The 19,500-nt window shown below is 39.1% G+C and overlaps 2 protein-coding genes across 4 annotated transcripts; one reads left to right on the top strand and one right to left on the bottom strand.

Moving 5' to 3' along the window:
- The first annotated feature begins 573 nt into the window (after positions 1–573).
- Positions 574–10,466, top strand: LOC139954433 (uncharacterized). Of its 3 annotated transcripts, XR_011788114.1 has the most exons (9): positions 574–682; positions 2,030–2,195; positions 2,989–3,146; positions 4,152–4,219; positions 4,734–4,863; positions 5,798–5,882; positions 7,588–7,658; positions 8,702–9,993; positions 10,045–10,466. XR_011788114.1 is itself a non-coding variant. In XM_071954233.1 (8 exons), the coding sequence occupies exons 2-8, from the start codon at positions 2,102–2,104 to the stop codon at positions 8,714–8,716; spliced, it is 606 nt and encodes a 201-aa protein (XP_071810334.1). In that variant the 5' UTR covers positions 574–682; positions 2,030–2,101; the 3' UTR covers positions 8,717–9,998. The 3 variants fall into 3 exon arrangements, 2 of the variants coding, with proteins under 2 accessions (XP_071810334.1, XP_071810333.1); XM_071954233.1 differs by lacking the exon at positions 10,045–10,466 and having other exon boundaries at positions 2,989–3,131; positions 8,702–9,998; XM_071954232.1 differs by lacking the exon at positions 10,045–10,466 and having other exon boundaries at positions 8,702–9,998.
- Positions 10,467–10,571: 105 nt separating this feature from the next.
- Positions 10,572–18,194, bottom strand: LOC139954187 (crt homolog 1-like). Its single transcript, XM_071953889.1, has 6 exons — positions 18,069–18,194; positions 13,995–14,184; positions 13,235–13,616; positions 12,694–12,911; positions 12,054–12,149; positions 10,572–11,795 (listed from the first exon to the last, which is right to left on the bottom strand). Exons 2-6 carry the CDS (start codon positions 14,148–14,150, stop codon positions 11,385–11,387), a joined length of 1,263 nt encoding a protein of 420 aa, XP_071809990.1. The 5' UTR covers positions 14,151–14,184; positions 18,069–18,194; the 3' UTR covers positions 10,572–11,384.
- Positions 18,195–19,500: the final 1,306 nt, after the last annotated feature.

The following is a 19,500-nucleotide window of genomic DNA, read 5'->3' as shown; positions in this document are numbered from 1 at the left end:
AAGGAGCCACATGAACCATGGAGGAACCATGGAGGAACCATACAGGAACCATGGAGGAACCATACAGGAACCAGTACCGCGTACAGAGGAACCATGATGGAGGAACCATGGAGGATCAATGGAGATACCATGGAGGAACCATGGATGGAGGAACCATACAGGAACCAAGGAGGAACCATGGAGGAACCAGGAACCATAAACAATGCACCATCATTTAGAACTTAGAAGCCAATGTGAATAGTTCAGTGTTGTTCAAAAACATTGAAAAACAGTTGATTTTTGTCAAGAAATGAGCACACTTTTTTTGCTCATTGTGAATCCTGTTCATAATTTATCTTTAAATTCAAATAATATCCAAAAACGTGCCAATTTAATTATAAAGCCTTTGCATAACAAAATAATAACACCGACTGTGCATAAAATATGCATGCGCACGGCGCTACGATCTTTTGATGCGCAGTCAGTATGCTGGCAGTTTGTCGACCACGTGTCCAGGAGCCTGGAACTTTTGTTCACAGTCCACATTGTATGCGTTTGAGGGATCGAACATAATAACGAGGTCATGGTGATGAGGTTGACAGAACCGCCATTGATTCACACGGGCTTCTCTGGTTCGTCTTCTCGGATAAAGAGACCGTACCTGCCAGCCAACCAACTCCTCGAAAACTACCGCCGAGTGCCGGTAAGAATTCTCGGTAGTCCAATGATTAGTTAGACCTGGTTTGGCTCGTCTTTTGATTGTCTAAATTGGTTAGGGGTCTGTGGGGAACAATGTTGCTTTTATTTTGGGAATTGATTTGTCGTTTGGTGTTGAAATGTTTGGTAGTGTTCAATGCGTTTTGTATTGTTGCTGTTCGTTGTGTGTGTTGCACGCTATCGTTTTGTTTGGGGTGGCGAGCTAAATAAAACGACGTGCAATGCCGATTTTTTGAGGCCCTTGTATTTTTACAAACAACTGAATGAGTCGTAATTTGCTGCACTGCATGTTGCGTTTGATTAGTAGGAGACATGTGAACATAGTAAAGACAACCGACAAGATTTCCGTATCCTGCCCAGTGCGGCAGTGCCATCACTTACTTTCTCACTAATTTTTACCCCAAAAGAGGAATGTCTCATTTGTTTGAAATTAGAATTTAGAATGAAATTGAGATACATTACTATTTTATTTTATTTATCAAAAAGTGAAAATCAATTTTGAAATAAAATCAAAAACATTTTCTCCTTTCATTTGTAAAATATTGTGCTTTGTTTCTTTGTTGTTGCTAATTAGGGGGGAGGGTGTTTCATTGTCTAATGTTGTTTTTAGACTGCTAGCTAGAGTGAAAAGTAATGTTTGAAAAGTTTCCGTATGGCGCCACCACTTTTTCATTCGATATCTGAAATAATATAGTATCAACTTTACGTCAATAAGATATCCCTTTTTGAAAAAATGAGTGAAAAAGTTGTGGCGCCGTCTGGAAGGTAATCCGTAATGTATATTCATCATTGTCCTGGTTCTTCATTTTTCAAAAGGCACCAAGTCAGTTTTTCCTTGGTTTAAAACAAAGGGCATCTCTTACATCATGTACATGTACATTTTGTAGCTCTTTAGGAAAATTGTAAATTTCTACTTGAAAGGGGCACAAGGCCATGACCAAAGTGGTGTTTAAAGGAACATTACAGAATTGGTTTTGCTAGCATAATAAAAGTTGCTGGCATTGTAAGCACTTTATGTAATCCACCATATACATGTACATGACAAACCTGTAGAAGTTTGAGATCGATCGGCCATCTGGGTCACGAGAGAATAGTGGAAAACCGATTACAAATTTTTTGCATTGCATCGATGCCAAAACAAAAATTAATAAAAAACGCTCACTGAGCGATAAACAGACAGAAATATTTCAAGGAATGCCTTCTACTATCCTCATCATAATGTGTAAGTTTTATTTAGATCTGTGATCTTCACGATTTTTGTTTCTTACCAATTCTGTAATATTCCTTTTTCAGTCATACTTATAAACTTTCATGATGAATCCTATTGTTACAGATGGTGCTTTGTTGCTTGGTGATAAGTATAGAACATTAACACTACAGTAGTCCGCAGTACCCTCTTGACGTAATGGACAGTACAGAGGCAACCACAGATAGCCCACAGGTGTTGACCATGGCAGGCGACTATGGAAATCTCTCAACAGCACTCTATACTACAGATGGTTGGTTGTACCCTAATCATTTTGTTCATGTATTTCCTCACCGTCCGCGGCTTGAATCTAACACTGGACCAGAGGCTAGTGATTTTAGTGTCGGACCAGTAAACTATTGACTGGTTGAGTCCGCTGGTCTTGTGTTTTTCAACTGAATGATAATTGTGTAACATTTTTGTGACAAAATAGTTGCCTATGAAAATGATATTTCTCTGTCAATTCTGTTAAAGACAGTGGACACTATTGGTAATTGTTAAAGACCAGTCTTCCCACTTGGTGTATCTCAACATATACATAAAACAACCAACCGGTGAAAATTTGAGCTCAATCGGTCTTCGAAGTTGCGAGATAATAATGAAAGAAAAAACACCCTTGTCACACGAAGTTGTGTGCTTTCAGATGCTAGATTTCGAGACCTCAAATTCTAAACTTGAGGTCTCAAAATCAAATTCGTAGAAAATTACTTCTTTCTCGAAAACTATGTCACTTTGCACGTTGGCAGCGTGCAATGGTACTTTTCGGATGGAACGAAAAAAGCAGGGTGAGTGACTCAGCAGGCAATGGTACTTTTATTTGCTATCACGTGACGGACAATCCTCCAATCAAATGGCAAGGATCTGCTTGGGTGTTACATAATTATCTCTAGTTTGAATTTAGCACTGAAGGGTCTGAAATGGAATATGCAGAATATAAAATGTATTGAGATTTGCTCATTTTAATATTATGTGAATATATATTCTGATGATTTAAACTATTTCTGCTCTTGGTTATAATTTGAGTTTCCTTCTTGCCTCTGTCTCAGGAGATGACTCGTTAACAGGGGGAGCAGAAGAGGAGATTGTAGGAGACGAGAAGAGCACCTCGCCGCTCAGGGAACAAGACCGGTTTCTACCCATCGCTAACGTCAGCCGTATTATGAAGAATGCCATCCCAAAGTCTGGCAAGGTACATGTTCAGAAGGTGAAGACGTTGTTGATGATGTTTGATTACAAAATCCTTATTAACCATGTCCATTAGATTGATACTAACCAGTTTTAAGCAAACTGTACCTCTCAAGCTGTGCGTTTTCGTAGTCGACCGATCTATTAGGCTCCGCCCACGGCGCACATGTGAGCAAGAACACATGAGCCTCTCCAATGCCATTCTGAACAACTCTGTCGCGCGCTCCAACCGTACGCGCACTTATGTCAGACTTTATAGTCATGGACGCAATACACAATAGACCAATCCAGTAGGCTCCGCCCAAGACGCATGTGTGAGCAAGAACACGTGAGCCTCTCCAATGCCATTCTGCACAACTCTGCCGCACGCGCCAAGATACGCGCATGCATGTCAGACCTTATTTGTCGGACCTTCGTTGCGTTGTGATTGGTCAATACGCAATGGGGCAGAGCTGAGTGGATCGGTCTCTTGGGCGGAGCTTAATGGATCGGTCTATTGGTTGACCAAACCAGGCCTGGAATTACCTAGAGATCAGCCCTGGTGCTACACACACAAATAGCTCCTTCAGAAATCGCCCATAGACTTAAAGATTTCCCGATGGAAGTGCCCTACTCAAAATGAAAATGTCCTTGCCCTCTCAAAGATGAACTTAAAAGCCTGCTACTCTAAAAAAAAAACAGCAACTCCCATGTACGACGGTCATCATACCAATTAACTGAAAGGAAAGCAATATGTTTACACTATCAACTAACAACCATGGATTTTTTTTTCAATTGATTAAAAGTACATCACTGTGTAGTAAAATGTTTAATATCTTGCAATGTGTTGAGTATTGAAGCATACTTAATACCATAAGACAAAATAAATGGGCTATTCTTTTAGTGCTTTTCATTAGTTTAAAAACAATGCCGTAGAAAAATGAAATACTGCGCATAAGTTTAGTGTGATTTGCCATTTCCTCTTTTTTTTGCAATAAGAAAGTTGCCTTTTATGACATTGTGTTTGTTGTTCTTGACTCTCCAGATATCTAAAGAGGCCAAGGAGTGTGTGCAGGAGTGCGTGTCAGAGTTCATCAGTTTCATCACAAGCGAGTATCCTTTTGTTAAATCAATCTCAGTCCTGATATGTCACAGAGGCAATGGAGGCGATTGCCCCCGTGCCCCTTGCCTGGTTGTTGTCTTGGTGCCCCCTGTAGGCCTGGGCGAATAATTTGAATATCCAGTTAATGGCGAATAGGTTTTCCTATCCGTAACCGCGAATGCCTTTTTTTTCTTAACCCAATATCCGCAAGGGACGCGAATACCTATTAATAAACCGGATAGTCCTGTAATTACAACCAAGTGACCGGGTATTCCTATAATCCGAATCGTCGGGGCGACAACTGTTAGGAATGTTTTGTCTAAATCCTTATGAAACTTCTATTAAGACAGCATAAAACAGCATAAATTAAGTATTTAACTATGCTCACCTCCGTGAAGAGTAAGTTCAAATGTACCTCTGAGAAATCAATAAGTAACATGTTAGTTTTTTTTTTCAATTGTATAAAGTACATGTGCCAAAATATTCAAAACTTGTATTAGAATCTTCCTTAATTGGACACCACAGAGCGAGCGACCGATGTCATCAGGAAAAAAGAAAAACCATTAATGGTGAAGATATCCTGTTTGCAATGTCCACACTGGGTTTCGATAACTACGCCGAACCACTGAAAATATATCTACAGAAATACAGAGATGTAAGCTATTTTCTTTTAACTTTTTCTTTTCTTGCAAACAGTTCATTTTGAAGGAAGGCACTTGATCGTAACATGTACTCGTTCCCTGCCTCTTTTGTCTTTGAGAAATAGATAAATGAGGGACTTGCACTTAAAGGAACACGTTGCCTTGGATCGGTCGAGTTGGTCTTTGAAAAGCGTTTGTAACCGTTTTTTATAAAATGCATATGGGTAGAAAGATGTTGTAAAAGTAGAATACAAAGATCCACACAAACATGCCTCGAAATTGCGTGGTTTTCCATTTACCTCGTCGACTAGCACGTCGGCCATTTATGGGGGTCAAAATTTTGACTCCCATAAATGACCGACCGTGTTAGTTCGCACAGTAGAAGGAAAACCACGCAATTTCGAAGCAAACTTGTGTGGATCATTGTATTCTACTTTTAAAACATCTTTCCAACCATATGCATTATATAAAAAACGGTTACAAACGCTTTTGTTTTGACCAACTCGTCCGATCCAAGGCAACGTGTTCCTTTAAGTTTTTTGCGAAGCAGCCTACCAGGCTTGTAAAATGTGGGTTTTACTTGCCCCAAGGAAGTTTTTTGTAGCTCAGATTTTCAGCATGTATTGCGCCTTGAACTCCCATTATTGTTTTTATTCTAAATAATATAGTATTCAAGTACCGAGTACAACCAGTTATTAGTGGTCAAATGAAATTTCATTAACTCAAAGACAAGCTAGCTGAGCGATAAACTCCAACTGCGAAATTAGATTATTTATTTCTCACCAAATATGACATTTCAGTCATAAGTATTTCAAGGGATGTTTTCTACTATCATCATCATTAGACCGTGTAAGTTTGATGTAAATCTGTCATCTTCAGGATTTTGTTTCTTACCAATTCTGTAACGTTCATTTAAATACTATTGCTTGATTTTGTTTCCCCCTACAGTCAATGAAGGGAGAGAAGTCTTTGTCAGGCATCTCATCAACGTCGTTAAGATCAGACGGAATGGATGACCTTCAAGATCAGTTCGGTATGTACTCTTCACACAAAAAACTTGCCTAGCACAAACAAATATTTGCTTAGCAAAAATAATTTACCAGCCAGAACACTGTACAGTTACCGTTGCTGTGACTGGTATCCCAATCATTTCTTGCTTAGCCAACAAATTTGCTAAGCAGCATCCTCTGCTTTGTTAAATGGAGCCCTGGGCCCAATTTATGGCCCCACTTACCGCAGAATTCTGCACTTGCGTGTACAGCCCGGTAAAGCACATGATTTTGCATGCCCATAACCTCAGAATTCCTTTGTAGCTGGGACCAGCCTTCGATTTCACAAAACTCTTCCTAACTTAGGACTAATCTTAGGACTTAGGACGAGTCCCAACCCTGCATTGTAGCATGCAGACCTTAAAATTAATCCTAAGTTAGGATGAGTTACTCGTCCTAACTCGAGATAAGACGAGTCCTAACTCTTTGTGAAATCGACCGCTGAACACCGGTACCAGGGGGATGCTGAAAATATTGATCACAAATACATGTTTTAATTTGTCGGTTTATATGTATTTAAGAAAACTGAAACGCCACACATAACATCCTCCTAAATAAAGTTGTGTCATTGCTTGAATTCTTGATGTGGGATGGTTCAAAGCATGTAAATCTTATTTTCAACGTACTTTTATTTATGTGGCTTTGAATGGTTTATTGTCTAATCTTAACCAGCGATATTGTTTCAATTCCTTCCTTCTTGACGATAATTTAGACTCCCCTTTTGCAAAACTGTTTAGACTGTATATGTATAATTTGTTTTTTATGTTTTTAATGATGAACATTCGATTTATGTTTTTGATATGTATTCACTTGTATATATTGCTGTGGTTTCATCCATTTGTACATATATCTGCTTTCTCATTTTGTCAAACATATATTTTTAAATAATTGTATATTGTCTATTCCTAGCCATTACTATTGATGTTTTTATATGCAGCTGGTCAGCTGATGTAATAGACCGATCCATTAAGCTCCGTCCCATTGCGTATTGACCAATCACAACGCAAAGAAGGTCCGACACTAAGGTCCGACATGCGTGCACGTATCTTGGCGCGCGCGGCAGAGTTGTGCAGAAAGGCATTGGAGAGCCCCACATGTTCTTGCTCACACGTGCGTCCTGGGCGGAGCCTACTGGATCGGTCTATTGCTTATTGAGGGTGATTGAAGTTTTTATTTGAATTTGAACTTGAATTTAATAATGGTATTTTTGAAAAAAAACTATACATTTAATAAGTTTACTGATTTTGTAGTCCTTCAGGTTTTCCATGGTCCTGTCTTTTTCTTGGAATGTGTACCATAGTCTGCTAATTCTGCTTTTATATTTTTTATATCTCTTGCCTTTTGTATGTATATTTTGTACTGTAGTTGTAATAATTTTACCTGTGAAATTTTTGAATGAACAATGAAATGAAATGTGTGTTGTTTGTTGTTGTTTGGTTGGTTTCCAACCCTCCAACCCCATAGTATTTTATACTTAGGCCTACTTATAAATCTTAACCTGCTGTCTACTAATATAAAAAGCAATGGCTACAAAGACTACATTTATTCAAACTAGAATGATTGTACTGGACAGCTTCTCCCACCAGATAAATTGATACTTAACAATATTATTATTAAATTTATTCTTCTCCAAATAATCTCTGAGCCATTTTTCTTACTGTTCGATTATACTTTTGACTATTTCTGAAGGTATTGCCGGTAACCTGATGTCGGGGGACCAGTCTGTAGCACCGTCATATCCAGCAGCGTATCCCACACAGGTAAGCTCCTGGTTTGAGACAAGTTTATTATTGATTTGCTTTCAGTACCTAACCCTCTAAAGGCACTGGACACTATTGGTAATTCAGGGTTCTCCACAGGGTTAAATTTTGTCCGGGCGCTAAACCAATCCTGCACTATCGTCAAATTGCGCAAACCATTCCCACATTGTTTTCAAATAATTCATGCACGATCTTCATATTGCGCAAATTATTCCATATCTATTGGCATATTGCGCACACTACTCCTATACTATCGACAAATTGCGCAAACAGATAAGCCAATTGCACAAACCACAAACCATTCCTGCACGATCGGCAGTTTCCATGGAGGAAGATTTCTTCCTCCATGGTTGCACGTTGCACAAATTATTCCTGCAAGATCGACTGATTGTGCAAACAATTTTGCGCAAATCATTTCAGCACGAACAAAACCACTTTGTGCACGATCGCCCGTAGAAAAAAAAATCGAGTTTCAGATTTGCGTCCGAGTATTTTTCGATCTCTGATCGGTCCCCTTGATTTCAAGTCTGAGAGTGCGGTTATTCATCTGCATCAGCCACGCAGAATTCCGCCGTAGATTTGCTACCACGCTCTAAACTCGCTCTAACGACGGATGTTTATTCACGAGAGGGCGCTGTTTCATCCAATAATATATCTGGACCGCACGATCACAGACTTGAAACCAAGTCTAAATACCACGCTGTAGTCAAAAATGTAGTTAGGATGCCCTGCAAGACGATCAGAGCATACTGATCGAAAACGTCGAGTTGAAGCCAACAGTTCTTTTCAGAACCACGCCAACTCACTAGAGATAGTCATTACATGGTGTTACCGCAAACCTTTCTATATTGCACAGGTTTGTTATGTTCTGCATATGTTGAGATACACGAAGTGAAAAAACTGGTCTTTGACAATTACCAATAGTGTCCAGTGTCTTTAAATATTCTTTAGGGTGGAGTGTTACAATTAGTGGATTGTGTGGCTTGTAAAGGATATGCTCATATTTTTAAATTCTGACTAATGACATTTTTATTGTATTTCAGCTTTCATTCAGTTGAGAGAGAACAGGGTGATACTGAGCTGGCGGTTGTACATAGCACTTTTACTACTCCATAAATGCCTCACCACAACTCCACCTGAAACTGCACCTTATCGAAGACTGGCAGCAGTAGACCTACATTATACTGACTACCATGTAAGTCATGTTCCCTGTATGCTCAAGCAATGGGAATGTTATAACCAAAAAAGGAGCCTGGCCTTTTTTCATGTCTCAGTTTTCTTGTACACATATAAATCCCAGTCGTTAAAAGCCAATGAAACCAGATATAGACACTGGCCTGGGCCAAATTTCGTAGAGCTGCTCAGCACAATGATTTGCTTAGCATGAAATTTCTTCCTTCATAAAAACAGGATTACCACACACAAATTGCCATTAGTTGCATATTGCTTGTTACTGGTCATCAGCTGTTGTTTGCTTATCCTGAAAATCACGATAGAAAGTTGGTTGGTAATCCTGTTTTTTTATCAAGGCAAAAATTTCATGCTAAACAAATTTGTGTGCTTAGTAGCTCTATGAAATTGGGCCCAGATGAGCTATATTGGCTCAGGAGTTGGGACAGACTTTACATTTGTTGAATATTGTGACTATGCAGGATAATTTTTTTAAGGATTTTGAAGATGCATCCCCTGGGACAACCCCTGTGACATCCCGTTAAAAAAAACACCACAATCTGACACAGCACTTTCTTTACCGACACACTTTTTACATTACATTGTACATACAACTTTGTAGATGTTCACATGTGTTTAGTTTCTACGTCTGTGGTTGGTTTGTAATAGTTCACATTGAGTGGTCAACTGAACCTCAACTGTTTTTTTTTTATATCATAATAATAAATTGGGGGCCAAACTCAGCCCTGATAGCTTCGTTTTTGAAAGGGCAAGGGCACCAGGGCATTTTTTCCTTGGTAAAGGGCACCTTATGAGGAAATTGTGAATTTATGGGCAAGAAGGCATTGACCAGGGCCCAATTTCATAGAGCTGCTAAGCACAAAAATTTGCTTTGCATGAAATTTCTTCCTTGATAAAAACAGGATTACCAACCAAATTTCCACCTGATTTTCAGGATAAGCTAACAACAGCTGAATACCAGTAACAAGCAATATGGAAATTTGGTTGGTAATCTTGTTTTTATCAAGGAAGAAATTTCATGCTAAGCAAATTGTTGTGCCTCCAAGCCCTCCATTGCCTCTCTGAAGCATCAGGCTTGCAATCTCAAAGTTCCCGTGCAGCCTCTTTATTATGCATCTGAAAGCACACAAAGTAATGCAAAACCGTTTCTCCTTTCATTATTCTCTTGCAAATTGTAGATGTGTGAAGTTGTGAGGTTTTAAAGAATATTTCTGTTTTGTTTTATGTTTTTCATATATGATTTTGTTTATTAGTTGCTGGTTTTTTTAGATAACCTTTCTTTGTTTTTTTTAAAGAGGAATAGTTCTGCATAAAGTGCATATAATTTATTTCATTACCCATGTCATACTTGATGACTTCTTAACACAAAATCGCAGGTATTTTAAATTTTGAAGATTAAAATTTTGACTAGTGAGGTAATCTAAAAATGTCTGAATTTTGTCCAAGCAAGTCATTTTTACAAATTTCTATTACTGTTTGTTCAGCATTTGTTTGTGAGGATGACCGATTATATTCGAGCACACAAGGGATGTTGTTTTAGTTCTGCATAAAGAGTGTAGGGACATTAAACAAAGACTTTACAAAATCATTAATATCCGGTTATTTTTTATTTATTTTTTGTTTTCATGTAGATCATGGTGTTTAAAAACAAACATTTTTGACACATAAAGAAACTAGATACTTGAGCCCCCTCCCACCTCCTCCCCCCCCCCCCTTCCCCAAAACAAAAAACCCAACGAACAAACTCACTTTTTATCTGCCCCCTCAACTGGTGGCATATTACCACGGTTGACAGGGTACCGGTAACTACATTTGTGCACCTTCATGCTAATATGAGACCCGCGGTATCCATTGTAACTTTACTTTGTCTGTACATCGCGGAAAGTTCTAATATATAATTGACAATAATAATTTGTTTTAACTCCTGAACCATATGTACATTGGCTGTTCAAACCAGAAGATGGAGTTTAATATTAATTCTGAACAAAACTAATTTCTCCTGAACTACTCATTGGATCCTTGCATCTGTACAAATATCATCAACAATTTCTTTTACAAACTTAACAAAGATAGTGACCCATTTCACCCTCACTTTCGGTTAAAACACATTTGTAAAGATCTTTGTAAAGAACTTCAATGGGTTTTATTACAATCTATACAACATCTTTAAAACTTAACAAAGGCTTCACAGAGTATGACTCCTTTGACCTTGACTTCCTGTTCAAAGCTGAAGTGTAATAGGCCTATTTAAAAAAATCATTTAAAAACTCTCAATATTTGTGTATAACCTATACATCATTTAGGTGACTTTAAAAATTGAACTTGATGTCATTCAAATGTAGCCCTGTCTTCCGGTTCAAACAGGAAGGTAAACATTTTATGAGAAACTTTTCAAAGGCCATAATTTCAAGTTGACGGGTAAAATGTCATTATCGTGCCATTCGATTACCATTTCATGACATCACTCATGAACACCTTGATTTTGTAAATTAACAAAACTTAGTTTCTAGTGTTGTTTTGGGGTGGTTTTTAGTTTTACAAAGAACTGTCGTATTTTTTCATTAGTTTTTTCCTCTCCATTTCACCGAAATAGTTATAAAACACAACAGCGGGAACTAGAATCGCTAAACCGGCAACCCTGAAAGCTACTGATAAGTTGAAATCCGGGGCCCAGTGGAACTTTCCATGTTCCTCTCCGGGTAGAGGAGCCACACTGAACAGGGTGAAGAACAGACTCCCGAGAGGCGTGACTAAAGCCTGAACAATGACCAGCCAAATAGCGCCCTCAGCGTACTTGACCAGAAGAAAGACCATGAGGTTGGCTAGGCAGTAGGCGAAGATGAAGACGATGTAAGCTGGCACTGCGTTGATGCATTCGGGGTCGGCAAAGTACATGCACTTGAGCGCGTACAACATGTTCCGTCCGAACTCCTGTATTGAATTTGCCTGGTGAGATAATAAGTTATAACAATTCTTTAGCAAAATGAAAGTTGTGTAAAAAAAAAACAAAAAAAAACGGACAACTCGAAAGTATTTTGTAGTTCGAAATACTATTTGTTTTTCAAATCATCTATTCATTTACATTGTTCGATAGCTGTACACCCATGTAGAAGATCTACAAGCTATTGATAAAAAAAAACAAGAGGAAAATGTTTTTTAAAGAGTTTTTAACCCACTTAAATTCCCTCGTGGTTAAATACTTACAGCGCCAAACTTTGGAATAAAGTCTGTCCAAAAGGCCAGAAGAATGAACATAGTATTGTAAAGCTGTACCCAAGCCAGAAACACAAGAGACTCGGTCTGTATTTGGGGAAAGGTAACACAAAACGATACAGCGGTTTGTTAAAAGTGGAGGGAAAATACACTGGTAATAAGTACGGATTGGATAATTACAATGACAAAAAGATTTATGGCAACGAATAAAGGGGTGACATTTTGTGTAATGTTCCCGATCACAGGCGCTTGATATTGATACCGTTGGTTTATAAGATGTGTGGATGGTTTTCTTCTGAGATATCGAATGTTTTTAAATCTTATAAGAATCAGTGAAGTAACGGAGAAGACTTTCGGCAACTTAAAAATAAAAACACTGCTTCTCAAATCCTTCCCGCTGTGATATCTCTATAAAAAGGATTGTTATAAAAGAATAGTTTAAAAAAAAATCACCATACAAAGGAAATTAATTTTAAGGCGAGTTTTCTAAAGAGAACATACGAGCCTAATTTGTATGCCTTGTTGACATTGTTCATATATACCAATGGAAAAACCTAAAATACATATTCGCAGAGGTTATTTATTACGTCATCTTTGGGGTAAACTCCAATCATTGCCTAATAGCGCCTACCTGACCCTTTTTGAGTTCCCTCTCGATCAGTACATTGAGGATGCCAAGCGGGAGGAAGCCCAGTAAGAAGATGACCGGCCAAAGGGCAGCCATGATGCCCGTGACTGCCCCAGGCTGCGGTGTGTTACTCTGACCAATATTGAATATCTCCGGTTCTAAAGCTATGAAGAGACCGATCAAGACAATGCCGGTACAGACCAGCCGGGCCCTGCCCACTCCTGCAAAAGTTCAATGGTTTTGATACTCAGAATAAACTTTTCACCAATTAATAGAAACAGTTATATAATAATTTGACAGAATCTCTTGTCACACCGGCACCCGGCTCAAAAGTTTCCCATTGAGGATTAAATCAACATTTTCAGACCCCAAGATTAAACCTGTATCACGGTGCGGCCATCTTAAATTTCTCCCATTGATATAAATGTTACAAAACCAGGGCTGGAAGAACAAAAAAGTCTGATTCCTAATTGCAAAATGATTCTTAGCATTCATTATTGTCCAAAATGGAGGCAGCATGATAAAGGTCTATTATTCAAGTCACCTTTCCGTAAGATGATGTACCGAAATATCACCGTAAATGGGATGCTTGACGTGGAGAGGAGAGCCTGCAGTGCCCCGGACGTTCTACTCGGGTCGCTGGCGTACACCACCAGTATCCCGTTGGCTGCGTTCAAAAAGCCCACCAGAGCCATGAGTTTATGCGAGACTGATGACGTAGTGAGGGCAAGAGGATTGATGTACTTGTTGATGTACACGAGTCCGAAGAAGAAGGGTTGGAACCAGACTGCTGTGTAGAGGATGACCGGGTAGGCATCGTTGTATTTGTCCACCGTGTTGTTCAAGAGTGGCAGGGAGATCACCATGGACAAGTTGAAGAGGATGGTTAAGATGGTGAGGATGACGTTCAGCTTGGTGGCTTTTATCTTGGAAAAGAAATAAATAATTTAGTACGATGTGTGTGTTCCCTCCTCACAACACGCCAACTTATTGACGAGTGTGACCTGTGACATCACATGTTTACAAAAGAGCCACCAAGCCTGGACTTCCTGCAGGCACGATTTGTACACAGCCTAATGGAAGAAAACATAGAATCTTATGTTTCACGAATTTATCAAAATATTGCTTGCCTAGTCTCTTTGATTATAAAATAAATCAGAGAAATTACTACCATTCCCTCTTGATGACACGGGCATAATGATATTAAAAATGGAGATACCGCGATGAAGTTGTCTCCAATATATAGGAGCTGGGCCGTCGGCAACCTGAAGAAAAAAATCGTGAAACGAATTGAACCAACTTACTGTAAATGAGCGACCTCCTCTGATATTAAAGTGATGTTCTGTCTTTGGGGTGATGGGAAGGTTCTCTTCCCGATCCCCATCGTCATTGAGTGACTGAGACTTCTCCACAGTGTCACCGGCTGATGGAAGAAGTTGTCTTTTCTCTGCCTCTGCCATAATGGTGCCCGATAATTATACGATGAAGGACCACCTGGGGATGGAAATTGATTTCGTTTTCATACTTGAGCATTTCTTTCATTCTTAAAACCGTTCCCGCTGAGTTTTGCTCCAGCGTTCCCTCCTGATTTGAGACAGATACCACGCTTAAGAATATAATAATATCGAGGTCTTATAAGTTATAGCGCACGTATCTACCCAAGGTACTCAAGGCGCTGATACAAACTTTCAGAAAGATGCAGAGATGAATTCCGAGACCCAATTATGTAGCACCTTAAAAGGGTTTACAAGGTGCTACGGCGCACAGCAGCCACAGCCAGGAACACCGGGGCGAACCCCTTCTCTTTTCGATAAGTGCACTGGGTCCTTTTACATGCGTTTAGAACACATGGGACCATTGGGTCACTTCTGCCCATCCTTAAAGGAACACGTTGCCTTGGATCGGACGAGTTGGTCTAAACAAAAGCGTTTGTAATCGTTTTTTATAAAATGCATATGGGTAGAAAGATGTTGTAAAAGTAGAATACAATGATCCACACAAGTTTGCCTCGAAATTGCGTGGTTTTCCTTCTACTGTGCGAACTAACATGGTCGGCCATTTATGGGAGTCAAAATTTTGACCCCCATAACTGGCCGACGTGTTAGTCGACAAGGTAAAAGGAAAACCACGCAATTTCGAGGCATGTTTGTGTGGATCATTGTATTCTACTTTTACAACATCTTTCTACCCATATGCATTTTATAAAAAACGATTACAAACGCTTTTCAAAGACCAACTCGACCGTTCCAAGGCAACGTGTTCCTTTAATAGGATGGAGCAATGGTTAAGTATCTTGTTTAAGGACACAGGTGTCACGGCTGGGATTTGAACCCACACTCTGCTGATCAGAAACACCAGAGTGGGAAGACTGGTCTTTGACAATAACCAAAGGTGTCCAGTGTCCACGAGCAAGGATAAGTCACCAGCTTTTCCGGTTACGTTTTATTGTCGGTGAAATTGTTTTCCATCAGATGGGGGATTTTGTTCAAAATATTACATCCAAGCATCATGCAAAAGTGTAGATTTCAAGTGACCGCGATTTGTATGAACTGAAATTTTTTGTATCAGCTGAGGGATTTTGTTCAAAATTTTATATCCAAGCATCATCGAAAAGTATTTATTTAACGACCACGATTTATACAAGAACTGTAATAACAAAAACAGAAAGGGCATGTCACAGTCGTACAAACGACAAACGAAATTCATATGTCTCCACCAACACTCTAAAATGAGAGGGATTTAAATTTTAAAAGTTAATCAAAATGGCGTCTACAGTTATTAGGGACCAATCTATTTGTTTGATTGATTACAAAATGAATTATAAGCATTTACAATTCACTATCTAGTAAACTATTCATTTTTAAAATCTAAAAATGGATTGGTCCCTAATAACAATCCTTTGGATGAACTTCTAAATGCCTCTATTTTAGAGTGATTTTTTGGGGGTTATATTGTAAGCCTACATGAAAGGTTCTGCAAAATGGAACCGCTTTGTATAATATTATAATTATATGATTTTGGTGCTTGTTTTGTGCTGGCCACAAGGCCCGCGGGCAATTGCGTTGAATAATAATAAGCACAATGCATTAGTTTGTTTCCGCGTGTTAAAGTGTCCTTATAATCATTTTAGAGCGTAGAATGCTCCAAATTGTCATTCTTTATGTTGGACAGCTAGCGCGGGTGTGACCAACTTCAGATATAAATACGAATAGAAGAAATGTAGGCCTACAACCAAACAGATAATTGTTTTTAAATTTTAAACTGGGAAAGTACTGAGTATACAGTGCTAACACACATCGGTGTATGGGTAAACAAACAAAATTAATAATCTTTGTCCCCGATGCAAATTTAACATCTATTATATCGTTGCTGTACCCGCTGCCAAAACATATGATTCGAGCTGCCTCTAGTTACCGGGCAACCTCGGTAGTCTAGTTGGTAAGACACTGCTCTAGAATTGCAAGGGTCGTGGGTTCGAATCCACCCGAGTAATATGCCTGTGATATTTTTTCACAGGACTCGGGAAAGTACTGAGCATACAGTGCTAACACACATCGGTGTATGGGTAAAAAACAAAATTAATAAAAATATTTTGTTGTCTTCTTTTTTGCCGCAGTCGGGACACTGGCCGAAATAAAGACGCCAGCGCAATCAATCTCAAGGGTCGGCAAAAGATTTAGTTTTCATATCAAACTTATCGTGTGCACTATTTTGCTTTAAATGTAACAAAGTAAGAAAAACGAAACGAAACACAGGATGTAGTTATGTCATAACACGGAAACAGCTCTCTGTGGTGACTGATGAATTCTCCTCAGCTTACTATAAATAGCAATAACTTATGTTTAATTTTAATGCACACGAGTTGAAATTCATTCGGGCCATTAAAAGCACGCGTTTGGTAATTATTGTAAGAAATTTTTTTTTTTAAAGTATTCTCAGTTGAGGCCTCAGGCCTCAAGTTTTGTGTTATTTGATTGAGAATATCTCATTCTCAGAAACTGACGTTATGTTCAGAGGGAGCCGTTTCTCACACGTCAACAGCTCCCCGTTGCTTGTTACCAAGTACAAGTAAGTCAACAGCGCTCCGTTGCTTGTTACCAAGTAAGTTTTGATGCAAAAAAAGTGGAGATGCACGTCTTTTACATTACCAAAGGTGTCGTATGTCCACAGTGCTATTAAAGGTAATAAAGTAAGACAGAACAAACGAAACACAGGATGTGAAAACGATACAACACGGAAACGGCCCTGAACTGAAGTTCAATAAGAGCTCCCATTATGTTTAATGTGATCGCACACGAGTTGTAATTAATTGCCCATAAACAAAAAAGAAAACACAAACGAGCAAAAAAATCATGCGAGTCTTAAAGACACTGGACACTTTTGGTAAAATATTGTGGTTAGCATATGAATGTTTTTATGATTGTGCGCCTCCTTATTTGACCGAGCTGTTAACATTGTGCACACCTTCTAGAAATCTTCGTTCTAATAAGAAAAAGTTGTTTGTTATTCCACCAGTGATGACCAAATCATATGGTGAACGCAGCTTCGTTCACACTGCCTCAACCTTATGGAACAATCTCCCGGAACACATAAAAAACATTGATTCCATTATTAGGTTTAAGATTGCTTTAAAGACGCACTTATTTAACATTTAATTCATCCATTTTGTTTGTTACCCAGTACATCTTGTCTTTGTATTCTGTTCTGTTTTTCTCAAGAGCGCTTAGGGCTTATGTTTGTTTTATATGTATTATGCGCTATATAAGAATGGTTAATTATTTATTATTATTATTGTCAAAGATCAGTATTCTCACTTGATGTTTCTCAACATATGCATAAAATAACAAACTTGTGAAAAGTTGAGCTCAATTGGTTTTCGAAGTTGCGAATTAATTAAAGAAAGAAAAAACACCCTTGTCACACGAAGTTATGTGCTTTCTGACGCTTGATTTCGGGACCTCAAAATCTAATTCTGAGGTCTCGAAATCAAGTTCGTTGAAAATTACTTCTTTCTCGAAAACTACGTTACTTCAGAGGGAGCCGTTTCTCACAATGTTTTTATACTATCAAACTCTCCCCGATACTCGTAACCAAGTAAGGTTTTATGCTAAATATTATTTTGGGTAACCAATCAGTGTCCGGTGCCTCTCAAGTTAGTGTTATCAATAGAAATTCAACTTGTATATATGGTCAAAGTGACTCTTGAATGTGACATACTTTACCCCTAATTAATATGAAACTGCCAGAATGTAGTTTTGTCCATTGAGCTAGAACTGAGAAGTTTCATGTTGTATTTTAATCACTGGTCTCTGAGCATAAGACCAACAGAAAAGAGTTGTGATTTTGTTGTTAAATTATTACGAAATGAGTCAACTTACCTAAAACCTGCTTCGTCTATGCATGATGTCAAGAGAATTTGTCTAGTGGCGTTTTTGTGAACTTGAACGAAATGCCGGCGTATCAATCGCATGCAAGTCCTCCTCATACAAAATATCACTACGCCTTCCACACCAGGAAACGTTGCACATGCACTGTGTTTTTCTGGATTTTTGTAATCACGTGTGAGTTGCAAAAACTCGTGACTCCCACCCCCCCCCCCCCCCCGCACACCCACTTTGACGCATTTGTTTACACCGTACTCTGTTGTGCATAACTTTGCGAGTGTGAACCATTATATTTCGGTATACATGTAAATAGAATGTCCACCTCCGTCGGGTAATTTTATGGACCTTGACTATCTTATCAATACACTGTCAATACACTGTGTGCACAATGCGTCAACTTTGTGTGTTTACTGAACCTCGATCTATTCGGGTCGATTGTAATCTGAAATAAAAAAAAGCCCCAAAAATTGCCCATTGAGGGAGGCAGGCAGTGTAAAAATAAAGAAAAAAACAAATACTAAAAGCGAACTTTTGGGGATTCGAACCTGGCTGTGGGCACTACTCAATTTCGAGGGTTCTATTTCTTAAGTCGGGTGACGCAAATGTTGGGTGTTAGTAGACCTGTAACGCCCACAAATGTACATGTGTGTCACGAGGGTTTAGTAATCACCCATCATAATATTTGGAAAGCATCATGTGACAGCTCTGCAAACAGCGAATTGGTTATAGCACATTTGATCGGAGTTCGAACCCGAAGGGTCGGTTTGGTCACCGACACCCTATCTAGTCGGTGCCAGAACCCACGAGCCGACTTGCTCCTAAGGCGACCCGTTCTAGGAGTTTAGCAGGCGCCACCAACAGCCTGTACCGTATCTCTTGATGTTTGCCTCTCTATGAATAGAAGCTCGAGTCGTATGTGACGTAATAGGTCTACGTACATAATTATGTTCCTTCCTCTCAGTGCAGTTCTCAGACGCTCCTCTATTTGTTGACGGATTACTGCTGATAAAAATAAGCATAAGTTGGGTATAGGCCTACCCGCCCGCCCCCTTTTTGAAACTATAGCCGTCTCCCCTATGTGCAGGCTCAATTGGTACACAGCTCAAGAGCAGAAATATAATAATCTCATCAGCAGCATTTCACTTGTTTGTTTTAGTGCTGATAAAAATTAGGTCGCCCGCAGGCGAAACGACAACCCACCTAAACCGGTAAGCGAACTGTGTGCCTATGCCGACCAGCCTGCCAGAAAAAAAGAGAAAAAGGAAGGGGGAAAAAACCAATAACTAAAGCTCTGCCCCCATTCACAAGCCACCAGACGCAAGAAGCTCGATCTATTTGGTTTAATGAAGAAAGGTAAGTTGTCTAATGAATATAGGCATGTGCATCAAGAACCAATTTCAAGTGGCGGTTTAAAAAAAAAAGAATT

The sequence above is a fragment of the Asterias amurensis genome, chromosome 2 (genome assembly GCF_032118995.1).
Source record: "Asterias amurensis chromosome 2, ASM3211899v1".
Taxonomy (NCBI): Eukaryota; Metazoa; Echinodermata; class Asteroidea; order Forcipulatida; family Asteriidae; genus Asterias; species Asterias amurensis.
The sequence above is the reverse complement of the archived record's forward strand: the minus strand, read 5'-3'. Positions and strand labels throughout refer to the sequence as shown.